This window comes from Lissotriton helveticus, chromosome 6 (genome assembly GCF_964261635.1).
Source record: "Lissotriton helveticus chromosome 6, aLisHel1.1, whole genome shotgun sequence".
NCBI classification, from domain to species: Eukaryota; Metazoa; Chordata; class Amphibia; order Caudata; family Salamandridae; genus Lissotriton; species Lissotriton helveticus.
This window is the reverse complement of record NC_136067.1, coordinates 828,767,093-828,785,486: the sequence shown is the minus strand read 5'-3', so window position 1 is coordinate 828,785,486 and position 18,394 is coordinate 828,767,093. Positions and strand designations below refer to the sequence as shown.

Below are 18,394 nucleotides of genomic sequence, written 5' to 3'. Positions count from 1 at the left end.
TGAGACCCACTGAACCGTTGTGTTTCATGCTGTGGTGACCTGGGGGTTGCTCATAAGCATAAATTGTTGCAGAAAAGTGTGAGAGGACATGCAATTGTGCATTCGGTTTTCTAACATCTTATAATCTTTTTTTTTTGAGTGGTGCATCCACTATTTGTAAAGCGCGAACAATTACCTGAAGGCGTCAAGGCGCTGGGGGCCGTCGGGAAGATTAAGCATGCTATTGCCCAGATTCACATGGTGCTGTGCTGACCTGCTGCTGGGGTCGGGGATCGAACTGTGAGCCCCGTGTTCCAGAGTCAGGCGCCCTGGCCGCTGCGCCACACCTCTGCATGTGTTATGTGCCTATGTAACTGGTGAAAGCTTGCATTTTTCAGGCTTATGCCCGTGGACCATATGACATTAGGTTACGTATGATACTTAGAGTACGAGTAAGGGAGGGCATACAGTTAATAGTTTAATATCGGAACCACCTGAGCAGTATTAAGGAACATTGGCAACAAGAAGTACACAAATACGATCCTGCTGTGAGTTGAGTTAGAAATCGTCAAAAGAGGTGTATTGAAGGGGCTTCCCGAAGGTGATGATCCTGGCCATTTGGACTGAAAAAAGGATTTTGCAAGTGTGTGATTTTATGAATGGAAGGATGGTCAAGAGTGGGGCCAACCAAAAGCACAAAGGTCGTAGATGTGGTGCTTATATAGAAGGAAGGGTGTTCCAGTTCCATGGACGGCTCTATATAAGAAGCACATTGCTTTTAAAAGCGATATATGCAGCCACAGGCAGCCAATGTAGATTGAAGGGAGGGAGCATGAGATGTGAGTTCAGATGCATAGATTAAGAAGAGTTCTGGCTTCTGTGTCCTGGGGTCTTTCTAGTTTATGAAGCAGGTAGATAGAGGCTGAGAGAAACTCCAATGGCAGAGTTTAGAAGGGAAAGCAATGTTATCTTGTGCTCTTTGAGGGAAACCAAGGTAAGGGCGAATTCAGCCTGAGGATAATGTGTTGTAGAAATACGCATTGATAACTTGATCACCTTGTGCCACATATGAAAGATTGGAGTCCATAGTCACCCACACAAACCATACTTGTGTTGAAGAATTTGGTGGGAGACCAAGTAAAGCTGGGCTAAATAGTGGAAGGGCAATAATAGGTACAGTGCTCACATGTGAATATCTAATTTTTTGATGTATTCAGCTTATCATCCAGCAGTTAACAGCTTGAAGGCATTAGCCTATGACACAGAAATCGCTTTAGAACTGAGGGCCCCTGACACTACTGTGCCACAGTCAGACCCATTACCTTAAAAATAAAAAAGGACATTAACTTAGAACAGTTAAAACTAAGCGCAACAGAAACAAGGACATAGCACCTTCTGGAGCCAAAACATGGCCAGAATGTATCAAGTGTTTTATGATATCTCGACCTTTTGACCTGCATACAAGGGAGAGCTACTTAGTGGATTTGAGACCAGGAGGCTGAGAATTTGCAAATAATTGCAAAACAGCAGCAGCTATAAACAATGGTATTGCATCCCATAAAATGAAAGATTACTGGTTGAGAAATAATAGTGGGTTGAAAGATAAAGATCCAGTTCTCTATTAACTAAGCCTCTGGGATCTGGTAGTCCACTGACAGAGAGGTACTGGCCAAAGGTGCTGAAGGTAGACCAGTTGCAGCCTCACATGTTCTTCTATGTCAGTGTCTCAACAAGGGCTCTGCTTGTCAGATGTAAGATTGACACTGGGAACAAGTGAGGGAGGGAGACATTTTACAATTATAGCTGGTATCCTAAGTCAGGAAGATTGGTGATGTTCGATGTGTATTTAGCATGGAAATTAGGTGTTAGGGGTACTGAACTTCAGTAGCCCAGATCTAAAAAAACAACTGATAACCGGGCACTCGTGGGAGCAGGACAGGCACTTGAGCCACTGGCTTTTACATGTAACTGGGGACACGTGGGTTTTGGGGTCTGACCCCACTTCAACATCATAAAACTACATTTTAGAGAGGTGGTTCAAACAATTTTGAGATCATGGAAGACAACAATGACCTAGAATGAAAGTTAAAGCACAGTTGTATATAAAAATAAAGCGCCCGACAGTGGATCCCTTCCAATAACAGCACCTGAATAGCTATCCCTCCGTTATTCTAGCCTCATCTATACTTATGAGGATATGTGTGCACACTGTATCACACCCACTGTCACAATGTTATTCCTAATGGAACTCAACAATTTTAAACAAAAGCACAGGTGCACAACTTCTCATTAAACAGGGAAAACAGATATACCAATTCTTCCCAAACAACAGTATATTTCCAAAATTTCCTTAATTTTAATACCCACATCATTTATAAAAACAGGGTCATAAACATCACTTGTTGACAGTGGCACAGCCAATGCGTTTCGTCCTTGAAGCGGACTTCTTCAGGGCATCAATAGTTCCCCATGTAATGAGGGGGTAATTGGGTTAACAAATATGTAAATCCAAAAAAGTAGTACGAAGCAATAGACAGCACAACTTCAAATTCCAAGTTGATAGTGATCCATCATGTTATTAAATTTAATCCCATAGGCGCATATTAATGGTCACAGACAAAATATGTCAGTATAGACGCGTTCCTTTCCGGAATTTCTAAAAATAATTCTGTTCAACGGCACTTAGCGATAGGACTGATATTCCCATATGTTTCAGTAATGAAAATCAAACTAACGATCAGACCCGACCATAAGCCTCCTCTAATATTAACACAAACGCTGTCAATTGGAAGCCTGCAGCCGGTTGAGTGCTAGCAAGCATGTCGACCAGGGTCCATCTAGGTGCCAGGCATCGTAACCGGAGGATGAAAGCAGAAAGCACAGTTGTGTCCATCTTGGGCCAGTAACAGGATGTTACTGGATACCACAAAGTCACTTGGGTCCAGGAGCACTGTAGCCGTACAACCATGAGAAGCACTTTCATGTTCCAAAAAAATCATCAGTCCACAGATGATGGATCTCGGCACAAAAACTACTAGGGCCAGTTCGACTGCAAAGACCTCATGGCTAGGGGGAGGCTGTCTTACTCGAGATGTCTCCAGCAAAGTTTAGTAATTTGGGTCTTGCTATTCTCTTTTGGATTAAGCCGTCCTCCATCCTCTCCTGGGTAGAAAAGCTCTATATTCCCAACGAGAGACAACAGCAGAAGTTCAACAGAGCCTCTGCATGGTTCCAGCTTTTGGTGAATGGAGGAGGAAACAACAACACTGTGAAATTTGCACAGCCATCCAAGTCCAAAAAGAAGTCCACAGCCTTGTGTCAGAGTGGCTCAATCATGACAATTGCGCTCATTTGTTTACTATATTATGGAAGGATAACGATGCAAAATCATCTGCCACAAACCTGACGTGATATTTCAGTGAGTTCAGTGCTCACTCTTGAGATATATGTCAATCTTCAGATTACAGTTTAGAGTTTTGACAAAATAGAGCGAGCCTATCATTCTTTACTGTTGAATTGGTAAACAGTTAAACATCTCATTTATAGACCTACAGAGTGGCAACATTTTATTAACAGCGCTGCATGAAAATACCCTATTATTAAATGTTTTGTGTGATAACATACCACTTTGTGAGGCTTTTGCTTGAAAATAATTCAGCCAGACGAACATCAGAAAAAAAAACATAAATTGGCGCTTACAATATTTGCCTGTTTTTAGTGAAGCAGAACACATCAGATGTGCTGCATACTGATGAGAAGGCATGTATGCACAAGAGGTCAGAGATTCTCTCTCTCGGATGTGGGTTTATTGCATTTCCTGGTCTGACCTAGCTGGAGTGTGCGGTGGCGAAGTTGGCCCCCCTGGCAGTGGTGTTCGCCTCAAGCTGTGCCTGCAGCAAAAAGCACCCTCTGTGACTAGCTGCTATGGCTGCCCCAACAGCCTTCTACTCATTAAGGCAATTACAGTGCTGCCTACAATCCCCTGAGCCACAGCACTGGACCACTCCTGATGGACTGGGACACAGCTGGAGGGGGCATTCTACTTTTAGGTGCAAGTATAAAAATTGAAAATCACCATTGAGCTGGAAGAGCAATTTCATTCGAATATTACGTGTTTACCTCCCAGTCGAAGCTATGTATCCTATCTGCATCGCAAGGCTGCTAGGAAGTATATTAGATAATAATAATCATGGGAAACAGGACACTTGGGCCCTTTTGTATCAAAGGATTTTACCCATTCTGTGTCTATGGGAAAAATGTGTTCGTGCATATGGTCCTTAATTTACTATTTACTTCACTAGTTCAGCTTCAAATACAGTATATAGGTTATCCTATTGTAGGAAGTGAGTTAAAAGTTACAAAATAAAAAGATTGGCAGGGATGGCATTTAAAACAAAAACAGTAATGGTTCCCCTTTCAGTGCTTTACTTCTGAAGATAAAACGCACGTATCCTGGAAGTAAACATACTCAACCCTGCTGCAATATTACGGGAAGGGTGAGAAAGGGCAACAATTAACAAAAATATATGAGTGGAGTTATGTGGGCCAGTAAATCTCACCTTTAGCATTAGCGGAAGTTTTGGTTTTACCAGTGATGAAAAACACTAACAAACACAGTGATCGGCCCCAGCAGGATCATGTATATGCACACGTGTCACCTTGCATGTTCATTTATACCTCATATTACTTCTGCAGCATCCATTGTCTGGGTTAAAGCCTACCAGAAAGTGGGCATTCTGAAATCTTCCCAGTGAATCCATTCCGCCCTTTGCTTATAATTGACTTTGTGGTTTGTAACTCACATTTTTCTTTTTTTTTTGCTGGCTTTATTTGTTTTAGGCTGTCCAGCATGTCTTCATCACTCCCGTGGAGCAAAGCGTGTTAACCATTGCTCCCTGTAATCTTACACGAGTCCTCGATTTCTGTAAATAGGTCTATAAAGTTTGTCACATATGCTGTTGGTCTTCTGAGTGAGCTTGGCTTTTACTGTTCCTTCTCTGACCTCAAAGTGGATATATGTGACTATCTTGCCAGGCACTGGTAAAGAAAAGGTTTTTTCCTAGCACACAACAAATTGTGTCCTAGCAACTGCTGAAGCATCGCTTCGACGGTAGGACAGCCTCAGGGGTTGTGTTCGGCCTGTGGTCATACAGTATCTACTAGAAACAGACATATTGGTCTAATTGTTTATGTTATCTAGTGTTGGTGTTTCCATCTAAACATCCATATGTAGCATTTCATTGTGTTTGTTGCAGTCCTGTAGTTTTGCTAAAAAGGTTTCAAAGAAGGGGCATTTGAAAACGATAAAAAAACTGGCACAGCTTCAGAAATATCCGCTTTTATCTAACTTCACCTCCCAAAAAATATTGTGTTCTATGGGATAATACACCCTAATAACACACCAGCTGATAACAATAAATATTATGACAAACTTTCATATAAAAGATTGTTTAGCCCAAAATTATATGTTAAAATGTGAAGTGGTAGACTTTGGCACATGTATCTTTCAGCAAAGTGTTTTTTTTTTTAAAATGTCATATTTTATATCCACTGCTGGCCAAGGCCATTTGGAGCCTGTCCTCTTCATCCATTGGTCTGCTATCGTGTCATTCATATTTTGATTCTGCCCACCGCAGCACATATCATAGGGCAATGGGTCAGCCCACTTTAGCCACTGTCCAACTTCAGTGTGAGTGGTGCTATCTTCTCTTTCTAAGAAGCACAACCAAACACAAAGTAGTTCCCTTCAATGCCAGCAACTTCTGTGGCAATGTGTTGTCTTTGAGACCCAAAAAATATTTTTTCTTTTAGCTATGTTTTTCTTTAGATTGGCGAAGGCCAGTTGGTTTCCCCAACAATTATATTTGCAAAAATCATGTCAAACAAAACTAGCATTCACAAAGCCAAAAGCTGGCGGCCAATTCCAGGCATATTGGCTTTGCCAATGCTTGTTTTCTACTGGCAGCTGCTTGTGCTAAGAAAGTGAACTTTGGATGAAGCTGTTTTTGGCCATTAATGCTTTATAGTAATACTGTTTATTATAAAGTTTTCCAGCGTTATTGAATGGATGTTATGTTTGTAAAAAGCATTGTACACAGCAGATTATTGGCCCAATTACATAAAAAGCTCCAATGGTATTGTTTAGCACAGTGCTATCAATTATTTTTGTGATGACCAGTGCCGCTGCAAGAATCTAGTTTGTTATTGTCATAAATATTAAAACTCAGGCTTTGCTGTGGACCCAGTGCATTCATGGTCTATGGACTGTATTGACGCGTTATCAGTCTCACAATTGATTCTGCATCATTATGCACAATGATCATTAAAGAGTGACTTATTACATTTATGACCCATCCTTTTGATCGGGTCTCGTAACAGAACTGGTAGGTCTGGTCTGTTATCTCCAGTTCTTGCAGAGGATCTAATGAATTGTGTTGTTCTATTTATTGGCCTTGAAGAAGCAGAGGATCCTAGAAACGTGTTGACTGTACAAACATAACCCATGCTCCCTTTCTTGACTTTTTTTGATATCAAAGAGCAGAATCTTGTGGACATTATTATTATTCACTTTCGGTAAAATATTATACTAAGCTGTATAAACGATTTATTATGTTTAAAAACTCTTGCTTCAATAACCATTTTAGTGTGTCTAAAAACAATCTCAAATCTCTGGGTGCTACCAACACACCACGTTTAGCAACTATGATTATTTTTGTTTTTTTCAGGACAGGCAAAACACAGAAATTAATTTTTGCTGCCACTAGGTACCACAAACCGCTGTTATCAATTGGAGAAAAGTATCACATTATTACAGTATGTCATATGACGCCCATGGTTAGCACTGCAGGGTGTTTCCATTATCATTCTGAACCTCTGTAGTGCGCACTTAATCGATATATGTATGTTCTTACGTTGCAGTAATAATCTCCAAAGCTGGTCCAGGGCAGTAGTCCAAAATGTTACTGCTGCTTCGGAAAAGGCTTGCAATAAAAAGGAGCTTTCCTCTCCACCTATACCACTGTCGAGGGCCGGATGCAGCGGTCGTACCTTATATGGTCTCTTCTTGAAGTCTATGGTTTGGTGATTCCTTTCTGTAGCCAGTTTGTCAGTGCTTAATTTGTAAAAAAAAAAAAAAATAAGTGCCATGGCCCTGGTCAGGAGGCCACAGCAGCTTGCAACACACACAACCCCTGCCATGCTGCCAATGACATAAACAACACAACTACTAACCATCACACTTCTACAAGTGTGACAATTCAGCTTACTCTAGGCCCAAAAAGCTATAAGAATGGTTTGGGGGAAGTCAATAGTTATTTTTAGCAGTGCCACCATGTGGCAGACTGGTACAAGCCCCCATGTTGACAATTAACCGCATGCGCGCTAGCGGTTTTCCTGCTGCGCGCTGCGTTTCGCAAAAAGCCACGTTACATGACGAGCTCAGTTCGTCATCAGCACACGGCAGGTTAGGCTCATGACGAGCTGAGCTCGTCATCAGCCCCGAAGGGGTTAAGAGCCGGTGCTGAGCACCAGACACCACCGGCTCAAATAAAGCGCTGCTGTAGTTGCAAGAAAGTACAGTGCTCCAAGCCAGTGAGTGTCACCATAAAGATGTCACAAGCAGCAGGAGGGAAACGCTTTAAGCATAAAGATCCTTCTGACAAACTGATGAGTAGATGATATTTTAAAAGCCAAAAACTGACCCAGTAATCTAGACAGCAGTGAGAGGAACCAGCAGCATTATTCACAAGAACCAACAAACAGGATCCACAGTATCACTATATCCAATAAATATTTGTATCCAAAAGCTTGAATCACCTTCAGCTATTATCATCTCCATTACATCTTCAAGACATACACATGTTTCAAAATGGTACTTCGGAATGGTGTTATCATGAATATGTTTGTAGACAAGCCAGGGGCAGGGAAGGCAGCTGAACATCAAACATTGCCTTCCTAACAATATTTTGTAATTCAAATTCTCTATCGGCAAAGGTACATTGATTCCACTGGAGAAAGACAAACAGAAGTGTCAGAAACTACTCAACAAGCTTATGCCAAACCTATCTGCAAATGAACCTGTAGGCATCGCAATGCAACACCTGCAAACATTGGTGAGCTGTCTTACCTTTCTAAATGAGGAAGGTAAACAAAGCGATACCAGGGAATGCAAACCACAATCTTAGTTTGAGAAGCAGGCATTGGTAAGTTGATAGAAGTCTCTTTTGGTTTGGGGGGAAGCCCATATGGACTGGGCACTTTTACAAAAGGGAGGACGGATAAGGAAGACAGTGAAGGGGAACTCAAGATCTGTGATCTGGGTCTCCCTCCCAGCATTGAGGACGACCGTGCAGCAGCTGCTGTTTGCCTCATGAATGTAAAGACAACGCATGTGTGCAAAATAATTGGAGACTTGTTATATTATATTGTACTGTAGAAGCGTTTTCCAACAAAGAAGGTGATAAGAGTGGTTCTCTGCTCATGCCCACAGAATGGACGCTTGACAGTTCGCTAAACACCTTGGCACAACTCCCCAATGAAATTGCATGTGGAACAAACACACAAAATGATATGCTTTTGAGCAGGGATACTCGGCCCGGGGACCGCGTGCGGCCCTCCTATCCTTTAATTGTGGCCCACTGGTGAACAGCAGCACTGGGCTGCTGTTCCCTTGATAGAGCAGGAACATTCAGAAATCTGTGAAACGAAGAGGGAAGCATTTATTGACACATTACGGTAAAGAAGAAAATAAGGTGTCCCAGACAGTTTATCTTTAGGAACACCTAAAGACATCTTACACTAAACATGTTAAAAAACATGATAAACTCTGCAAACCTCAAAAAGTGTATTTTGTTAACATGCATGAGTGTTTTATCTTAGTAGATCAGATTATATCACTGAATTGAGAGGCATATAAAAACAGTAATAGTTTTCAAACATGATTTTGTCTCCCCCCCCCAATCTAAAAACAATGCCATTAGTGAACCAAGAGGCAAGTCATTTGTCAAGTGCACCTTTTGTGTAGCCTTGGTCTTTATATAATTGGAACAAAATCATAGTTTATTAATTGAAACAATAGAAGGTTTTGAACTCTTATATTTTAAGGGGCTTTCATGAAAGTAATGCTTTAGGGTGTATTTGGAGCTTTTTTCTCAGTTGTTTATGGTGATTTAAAAAATGCACAGTTAGTCTGAAAGGTAAGTCTGGGTGTACTTAGCAGACAGGGTAGTATTGGTTGCTCATTAATGTAGGGTAGTTTTACACCTGGCATCATCAGCTCCTGGGAGAATATTTGGCTTTTCAGCTTGTTGCTCTCACAAAGATACTTTTCTGCACAAAGTTCTTTGCAGATAGCTTCTTATCATTGACCTTGTGCCAATTCCAGACATTAAAACTCCCAGAATATTTTCCCGCTGATTTCATTTTTCATTGCCACTTTGGGGTGACTTTGTTGATAGTCTTTGCAGGAGCAGTTGTTTTAACTCAAGTAAATGATTTCTGTGACCGTTATCCGCCATTTTGATTTCACACTCACTGAGAATATATATATACACACACACACACCTCCAACACACACGCACTCTCTCTCTCTCTGATCAAAGCGGTGGCAGTTAAGGATTTACTATATTACTTATGGCTAGAATTATTATTTGCCATCTAATTACAGGAGGGTTAATGCATGTTTGTGCTCGGGAGGAGAGGAGGAAGATTTTAGCAAATGTGTTTGTCCATTAAATAATATCGCCCAGTACTTTATGACCCAGAGGGCATTTATAAGTCGAACTAATGGAGGAACCTCATCCCAGTAACTTGACAGATTGATTACCGCCTCCGTTGTGTTGCATCCGCAGTCGCTCAGAATTCCTTTCAGATCCAAGAGTGCGCCTAAGTGGGTAACCTCATGGCAGGCCTTCCAACGCACTGGGCAGTTATATCAAAATAAAGTCTAGCCTGCCAATGCAAGCCGCTGCACTCGAGGAGCACAAGGATGGAAAGAGTTACACAATCCCACAGCCTGGTGTTGGGTTTGCCCATATCAAGAGGCGCGAGTCGAGTTTCTGCTGAGGCCGCGTCTTCCAAGTGGTCTGGTGGCATACGTTGCTACAGAATTCACAGGAAAACCGGTGAATGATATCAAGCCACTGAGCGCATAAGTAGTACGTTGGCTTGAGTCCACCAACATATAAATACTCTTAAATGTACTGAGGAAGTGTTCACTCTGTTCTTCGGAGTTGGACAGGCCCCAGGAAGGTAAATTGGATCTTCTCGCTGGCTGCTGGCATCATATTGTAGGGGAATATGAATTGTTTTTTTAATCTTTTTTCCTTGTAGAAGCAAATCGAGCAAAAGTTTGCGTTTAATGATACCCCTGGGTGCCCTGGTGAGCACTGCTGTAGTTGTGTGATACGCAATCCAGCCAACCAAGGTATTTTTGTCTGGTGATATTTATAGCTAGGTGAATCAACTGAAAGACGCTAGATGTCTAACACGCTTTAAAATGAAAAACATTACTATTTTTCACAACTTCTTCATTAAAGTCATCTTTTTGCAGCTCCCGCTGTCCTTGCGTTAGTCTCTGCCAGGTTGTCTACCATTCATCACGTTCATCCTAGAGGTCAGTGTACAGTTCTGGACCATCCCATTTTCCCAGGAGGCTTCCTCACATAGGTACTTACATTTACATGTGTCTGCGCCCTTTGCAGATGGAAAAAAGTCAAGAGCCCCTGGATGCAGAATGTTTGACTATATACTTGAATTCCAGCAGTGGAAGCAACCACCTATCCCCTTTATCCTGCTGCCACCTCCAAGAGACAACTGAAAATCCGAATGAAGGGGTGGACTGCAATATGGAGAAGCAAGTAGGTCTGGTGTTGACTTACAGCCATTTGGCGTTGTCAATGCTTTATTTGCCGTTTCATGTTTTTTGCAAAACATTATTGTTGGGAAGCTTCCTGGTCCTCCTTAACCTTTAAAAAATGGTTAAAAGCAAAAATATTTTTGGGTCATACAAAGCGCACATTGTCATAGTAATTCCTGGCAATGACAAAAACTACTTTGTGTGTATGCGTCTTGTGAAATAGCAGAACTTCATCACTGGCAGTGAAGTTGTCCAATGGCTGAATTGGGCTGACCTATTACCCCATGCTGTGGTAGGTGGAAGAAAACTGCAAATGACGCCATAACCGACCAATGGATAAAGAGGGCTGGTTGAAAGTCCATAAAAGCCTATCTACATTCATACCAAAAGAAAACAACAGTAATGGATCTAAAAAGGCTGTTGCTTAAAAACACCCCTAAAAAATTTCGCAATTCTTAAAACCTGTTGCAGAATAATCTTTCTGTATGTAATGTGTCCTAGTTTCTCTTGGAAGTGGATTGCGGAGGGTCGAAAGGAGAGCTGGCCATGTGAAAGTGTGGCGTTAAGGTTGGGAGTGTCCGTAGGTGTTTATTATTGTGCACCGCCGTAAAAAGGAGCATGGTTATAGATATTTGTCTTAGCAAATATGCATCTCTCCTACTGAAAATAATAGACAGTTGTATTCTTGTTCAGGGCTTTGTGACTGATTTTCAGTCGGAGTTAATGTGTTGACAAAGTGCTAGTTCAGGGGGACAGACCTGATTCTAAATCTCTATTGGGATTGTGAGATGGAGGAAGCGCCAATGTTGAATTCTCCTCCTGGTTGACATTTAGCTCTTTCCATTCCCACCCTGTCCTATACTAGTCTTTTGGGTAACCATTGTCTCCGGAGACCTTCACAAGCCTGCCCGCCGCTGCGGCATCACCTCACGCCCTTCGAGCCTTCACTGAGTACAAGAAGACTGAGTCACCTCTTGCCCCTGTGACTCTGCCCCGGTTTGTACTAAGCCAGATCTGTGAATCTTAATGGGCTGAGTGGATCTGAGCTCTTTGCACAGTAACTTCAGGAAGCAACACTGGCGTGGGTGGTGCTGGCATGTGTTATTGAAAGGGCTACAGAGCTACAAAGCAGTGACAGCCTCCTGTAAATGAAAATCATTACAATACATTATTATTATTTGACTGGCACGAATGAAGAAGCAGTACTCAATTCAATACAGGCGAATGATGACCTTTGTGTGCCACTCCTAATGCATGCATCCACTTTGGTATGAAAATAATTGCATATGCATGTTGTATGCAAATCTCTTTAGATGCGAGCACTTTGGGGGAAATTGAATTACTGTGTTTTTTCTAACAGTCACATTCCTTTTTGCTGTTGTACACCATGTTGAGTGCTTCAATTGATCAAACCCTCAGTGTCTTTTTCACTGCATAGTCAGGCCCGTCTGGAGCAATCATAAAAGCAATATTTTCCTGATCCACATTTTCCTGAAGTAAGTATTTAATAGAAGTGGATTATACTGAAAACAGATTGCACTCCAGAATAAGTTGCATCATCTGCCTTCAACATGTGAGGCAAACCTGTGGCATTCTTCAAAAAGTAGAAAAGGATTGAACATTTATAAGTATGCTTGTGTAGATGTTCCTTTTGTATAGAGTGAAACCAGCCGAAAGGTAGCGCAGCCTGTATGTGGTCAAAATCAGATACACAATCAGTTCCTGCATGGTGAAGTAGCTCGGTTCTGGGAACAGAAGTGGACTGTTCATGCATCATGATCTAGTGTTCTTCAAAGAGATGCGTTTTTACCTGTTTCCTAAATTGGAACATAGGTTGGGGTGGACTTGATGGATACAGAGATCCTAGAGGTATAGATAGGTAACCCTACAAATGCTGAGCAAGTAAAACTCTTCTTTTCCATCAATTATGGTACCACACCTCGGTAGAGAGGTCTGGAGCTACAGTTCAGTCATGAGGGTAACACACATTTCCCCCCCTCGGTATGCCCTTCTCTGTACCCACATTGCTAATATTTTGTATTGGCCTTCTTGTATTTGCAGCGGATAGGAACTATGGGCCACATGCATCAAAGTCAGGATTTGCGAATCCTAAATAGCGAATTTTAAGATATCGATATTTAGGACTCGCTAATCCCTGTGCATGTAGGATTGGAAAGAAAAGGACCCAAGGGCGTGTGTGTGTTTGTAACAAGAAAGTTTGAAAAATGCACTTTTCAAAGTTTTTGCAAGTTACCATCAGCTTAATTTGATGGTAATTTGCGATCCCTAATTGCAAATTTGCAATTTGAAATTGCATCATGCATTGCATTTAGGGAATCGCAATATGCGATTCCCTAAATGCATTCGCAATTCAAGTAATCACAAATTTTGTCATTACTTAAATTGCGATTTTGCATTTGGGTTGAAGCATCCCAAAAGCAAAAATACCAGTCCCAAAGGGGCAGATTCTGCAAATTTGCCCGGTTGCGATCGATATTTTCGTTGATGCATGTGTCCCTATGTCCATCAAATAAAATGTCTTTGGAGAAGATTTATGACAGGAGTATCCAACCAATGGAATCCTTTTGAAGAGTCCCTAGAAAGCTGTTGCACTAAAGTGGGTTCGAGATAAGAACCGAACCAGCAACTTGATAATAAATATGATTTAAAACTGACATTAAATTAAAATGTAACTCCTTGTAAAGGTACCATGCACTTGGTACGTGAAGTATGCATTATCACTGTATATAAATGTGTCTTCATCTTGGAGAGCTTTCTTGCATATGAAGTAAGTCAACAAACTGTAATAATGAGCCGAGGACTTAGGTGTTATTCTAAAACCTGAGAGAATTCGTAGGCACTGTGGTAAAGAACTCAAGTTACCAGATCACCGACGGGAATAGTGAAAGCGGCTTTTATTGATGAACTAAAGTTTTTTGTCAGATGTCGCTGCTCAGAAAAGCGCCTTAATATTTGAATATTTTAACGATGGACATATATTTTTATACAATTGTATGCAATTGTATTGTGTAAGATGGGCATTGTTTTGTAATATATTAAACAGGTCTCAGTGATGACCTTTTCATTGTGATGAAGGAAGAGGAGTTGGCCTAACGGTTGTGGCGGTCAACCTTGAATCTGGGGAACTGGGTTTGAGTCTTGGCAATGACGCTGAACATCCTGTGATTCTGAGCAAATCACTTAATCTCCCCGAGCCTAACAAAAATGAATGTGTTCTCATGTAATGCAACTGGTACGATGTAAAGCACTCTGATACCCGATTCGGGTCAAGCTTACGCTATATAAAACTCTGTAGAAAAAATAAATTGTGGATGTGCTTGATCCATTGGGCCATTAAGGTAAATAAGCATGATATAAAAGTTGTGTACTAAATGTTATGTTGGACTGCACAAACAGCCTGGTCCTGTTATAGAGCTGCACTGTGTTTGTGCAGAGCATCGCTATAACAGGCAGAAACCTTCATACTTTGACCAATGTTCTAATCTGGCCTGAGGGAAACTGGCCTGGGTGCAGTTAGATGTACACAGCCCACTCCATGAATGCGACAATGCAACCCTTTGTGTAAGGTTGCAGAGTAAGGACAGGGGCTGTAAGGGGTTGCAGACCTCTCTGCTTGCAGGTTTCCAATGTGCCGGCACTATATTCACTGTCCATGTAAATGGCAGGGATCCCTATGCCTTAATAAGAGTAGACATTTGATCCCAATAGTCCTCCAATTTCCATTTTTATTATGACAAATAGAGATGTTACATTAATAGTGATCACCTGCAAAGGGTTAATTACTGGAAGGGGTCATTAGGGGTTTTTGCTGGTGGGCTGTTAATCCTTCTGAAGTGAAGGAGGCCACGCCTCCGCCCTTCTGATGTAAGACCACTCGATGAATTAAGAGATCCCTATGAACTTTTGACAGCATCCATAAATTATTTGTAAAATGAAAATATATTTTTATTCAGCTTGTATCTTAAAGACTGTTCTATAATGGTTACATTTTTGAGCATGTAAACAGCAGTGGCAGCTGACCCAGATGAAGAGTGGTAAGACGTACGGAGGAAGTGAGGGGGAGCACACGGCGGGGATTTTAATAATAATAAAAGACTTACCTGGTGCTGCCAGGGCTGCCTCATGCTCCTTTGCTTCCAGTTCCTGGTCCCAGTAGCCCCTGGGACAGCATCACTGACATCCAATGCTGTATTTTGGCTCGCTCAAGCACAGGGGGTCTGTGCTGTTTCTCACACTGTGCAATACAGCTGGGTTGGAGAAACCTAAGTGCGCCTGGCATGGCATGCCTAAGACGGACGGACAATCTGACATGCGCACTTAAAAGTGCACCTACCACTCCTCCTCCCCCTCCAATGGTCCGACCCCTGCCTCTCTCTGCACACGCTGGCTCAGCCAGCAGCTGAAAAATAAAACAATAGTAAAATATTGTTTTATTTTTCAGCTGTTTGCTCTGAGCCAGTGGACAGGTGAAAAGTAGATTATGAAAAAGTAAAGTTTTGTTCCCATCTAGAAAGGTAAACATCTATCTTTGCACTATTATTCTACTGCGATTATGTGCTTGTTTTTATCAGTCATAGGAGGATAAAAGACCGAGTCAACGTTGTTGGGATTTGAGCAGCAAAGATGCAGAATTATTTAGCAAATGCTTCACCCTAGTCACATATTATCAACTTAAATTTAGTGCTTTGCAAAGATTCCTCAGCCCTGCATCCCGGCAGGTGTAATAGTGGATGGTAATGTGGAGTACACCAATAGATGTGTTTTAGTGAGATCACTTATTAATGCTGGGAACTTTTGTGCAAGATTCTATCACTGGTAGGATTTCACTGACACACTAGTGCCCAACGTTTTCTCCACTCCTGCTCTTTTCACGTTGGTCTTGGAGTACATTTCATGACCATGGAGGAAATAACAGGCTTGAAACAAGTTGAAAAATTCTTCGGTCATCAACTGCTGTTGGGATGGTAAACTCATGAAATCCCCTGCACTATGGGTAAGAGCCGCTTCCACACAAAGGAAACACCTGTAGAATGTGTGCTGTGCACCGAATGACATTAGTCACGTGGAACAATTTCATAGACATGCAAATGCCCTTTTATGGAGATGAAGTGCCTACATGGCTGGATCACTCCAGACCATCGTCATAAGCAATCAACTTAATCCATAATTACAGGCAAGGTACGGCTAGGTAGTCGGAGAGTGAATTATGCTTTCCGGATTTATTGCATTCAGCGAACTTGCCATTTGTATCATAAATTCATTGACCTCATCTTCAATGATCAATCCTTTAGACAGATATGAATCATTAATTCTTCAGTACTAATTTGTTTCTTGCCTTACAGAGTCCCTTTTTGTCAAAGACAGCCCCTCCCCTCCACCTTTGTTTTGATATATTACAGTAGCAGGGTGTTAATCCAACTGAAAAGAGTTAATAAAATTAGGGATCCCTTCCTCAGAGACTCTAAGTAAAATATCTTGAAATGATGCCTATAATCCTTAAATGCGCCAGGTTTGTTCCAAGCTTGTTTCCGGCTGGGCTGACTTTATTGTGTTAAGTTTAAACTTCTTCATCGCAGATATGTTTGGTTTATTGGTGGAAAAGTTCTTTGAACAGTCCGGAATCAATAATGATACAGAAGCAAATTAGTCACAGCATTTCTTGGGCAGGTAACTTAATGCATTATTGAAAACACAAGCATACTGTCAAGAATTTCTAAGCAGGATCTGTAAATGTTTTTAGAGGGAGTGAGAATATTTATCAAGCTGCATGTGACATTAGAGCTGAAATAAACAAATAGATCAATACTACAACACAGCGGTAGAGAATATCAGTAAAGCCGCAGTCTGATATCCAATGGATGTCTGAGGAAGGGCACTGGGACCTTGCAGGAGCAGTATTTGATTTTGTTTGGTTTTGCAGTCATAGGTGCTGGTGGCCAAGATGGCTGACTATTGTGAGGGGCAAAAATAGCAATACAGGAAAAGGGCTCCAAAATGGCAGATTCCTAGGAGAGGTATGAAAGGTGCTCCAGGTCTAATCACTGGATTCAATGTCACCTGGGCTGGTAAAGCATCACAACCCGAAGCCCAGCCTGGTTCCAGGAAGCTCTGCATCTTAAGTCATAACAATCACTAGTTCGGTGATCAGATCTTTTTTTAATGTTTTGGGCTAGAAAAAAGGTGGTCTCAGGGCGGGCTGGGCGCAATGGAGACTCCAGCTTAAAGATAATCATTTTGAGTGGAAGTATTCCTTTTATCCCCCAGGGAAAAAACAGTCCCGAGTCTGAAATTATTAGTTTAAAACCCACTCGTAAGAGGAAAAGAAACAGGAAAAATACAGAACTGATCAAGACAGCAAGTGCAAGAACTTCATTTTGTACCAAGGAAATGGCTATGGTATGTAAACTTTGTTTTATTTCAGAAAGTGGTATTTCCAATTCTCAAGACGTGAAGTTCATGGAAATTTAGAGTGATTGGGTGGGAGATCCTTCAGTAGGGGTGCTTGTAGAATAAATCAGTGATTGCCAGATGTATCATTTAAAGAATAGCCCTGAATAAAATATCTGAATGTGCAAGGGTGGAGGATGGGAAAAGGGTGCTAGTAGGCTACACAGATCTGCAGGTGGACCAAGTTTGCCCCTTTGATGGGAACAGTATTGAACAGGAAGAAACAGACAAACTGGTAAAGACAATAAGGGGAGACAGAAAAAGTGGCCACAGTCATAAACACCCTCATAAACACCCTCCCCTTTCTTTCTTTGTGACCATGTCGATGTCCACTCATGATTTCCTTCGTATCTCTCCATTGCTCTGTCTCAGTCACGTCAGCTAATCTTTTTTCTCTGTCTTTCGAACTTTATCATCATGGTCTTGCATTCTGTCCCATGCCCTTGCATTTACCTGCCTATACTTCGTCCATATTTCATCCCTTTCTATCATTTTCTCTCTTGGAGTGTGTCAACACGATGCAGATGTTTTTCCTTCTTTCCATTTTCTCCTCACACTCATTAATGATCCCTTACTGCCTGGCTGTTATCAACGATTTGGTGTATTGTCACCAAGGTCTGTTCAACTCCTCTGAACTTCACTTCTTCATTTGTCCTCCCACATGAAGCGTGGGAGTGCATTGCAAGGTCAAATGTAAACCAACCTGATTCTTCTCATTCCCATCTGGAACTGTTTTCAACTGTCGTCTTTGACATCTCTTTATATTTCTTCACTCCTACTTGATATTTCTCTCATTTTCATTTCCATAATCTCCTGGGTTCTACGATTTCCAAAACTCAGTCCATAACCTTTCATGTTGCTGAAGGTCCGATTTTGAGCTTGATGTTATCCCTCTTTGACTTTGTTACTTCCTTCATTTTAGGTCTCACGGTGTCTCCTCACCCGCTTTGTCAATCATCAATTAGTCTTTCCTTTGACTTTTCAAGTTTCCCTTCTTGTCTCATATCATTCATCACTTGAATTCATTGCGTTGGGTCCCGTTCCCTCTTTGTTAGCAATACTGATATTTCTGCTTTGAATTTAAATGTACTC

The 18,394-nt window shown here is 41.5% G+C and overlaps 1 protein-coding gene across 5 annotated transcripts in view; it reads left to right on the top strand.

The window, feature by feature from the left end:
- The window catches only part of SOBP (sine oculis binding protein homolog), a 389,000-nt gene that overhangs the window by 311,047 nt on the left and 59,559 nt on the right, over positions 1-18,394 (top strand). For 3 of the 5 annotated variants that reach the window (XM_078648419.1, XM_078648420.1, XM_078648417.1), the window contains one exon: positions 17,120-17,251. The exons of the other annotated variants lie outside the window; for them this stretch is intronic. In XM_078648419.1, the coding sequence (XP_078504545.1) occupies positions 17,120-17,251 (132 nt within the window). The remainder of the gene's footprint in view (positions 1-17,119; positions 17,252-18,394) is intronic. 5 annotated transcript variants of the gene reach the window in all.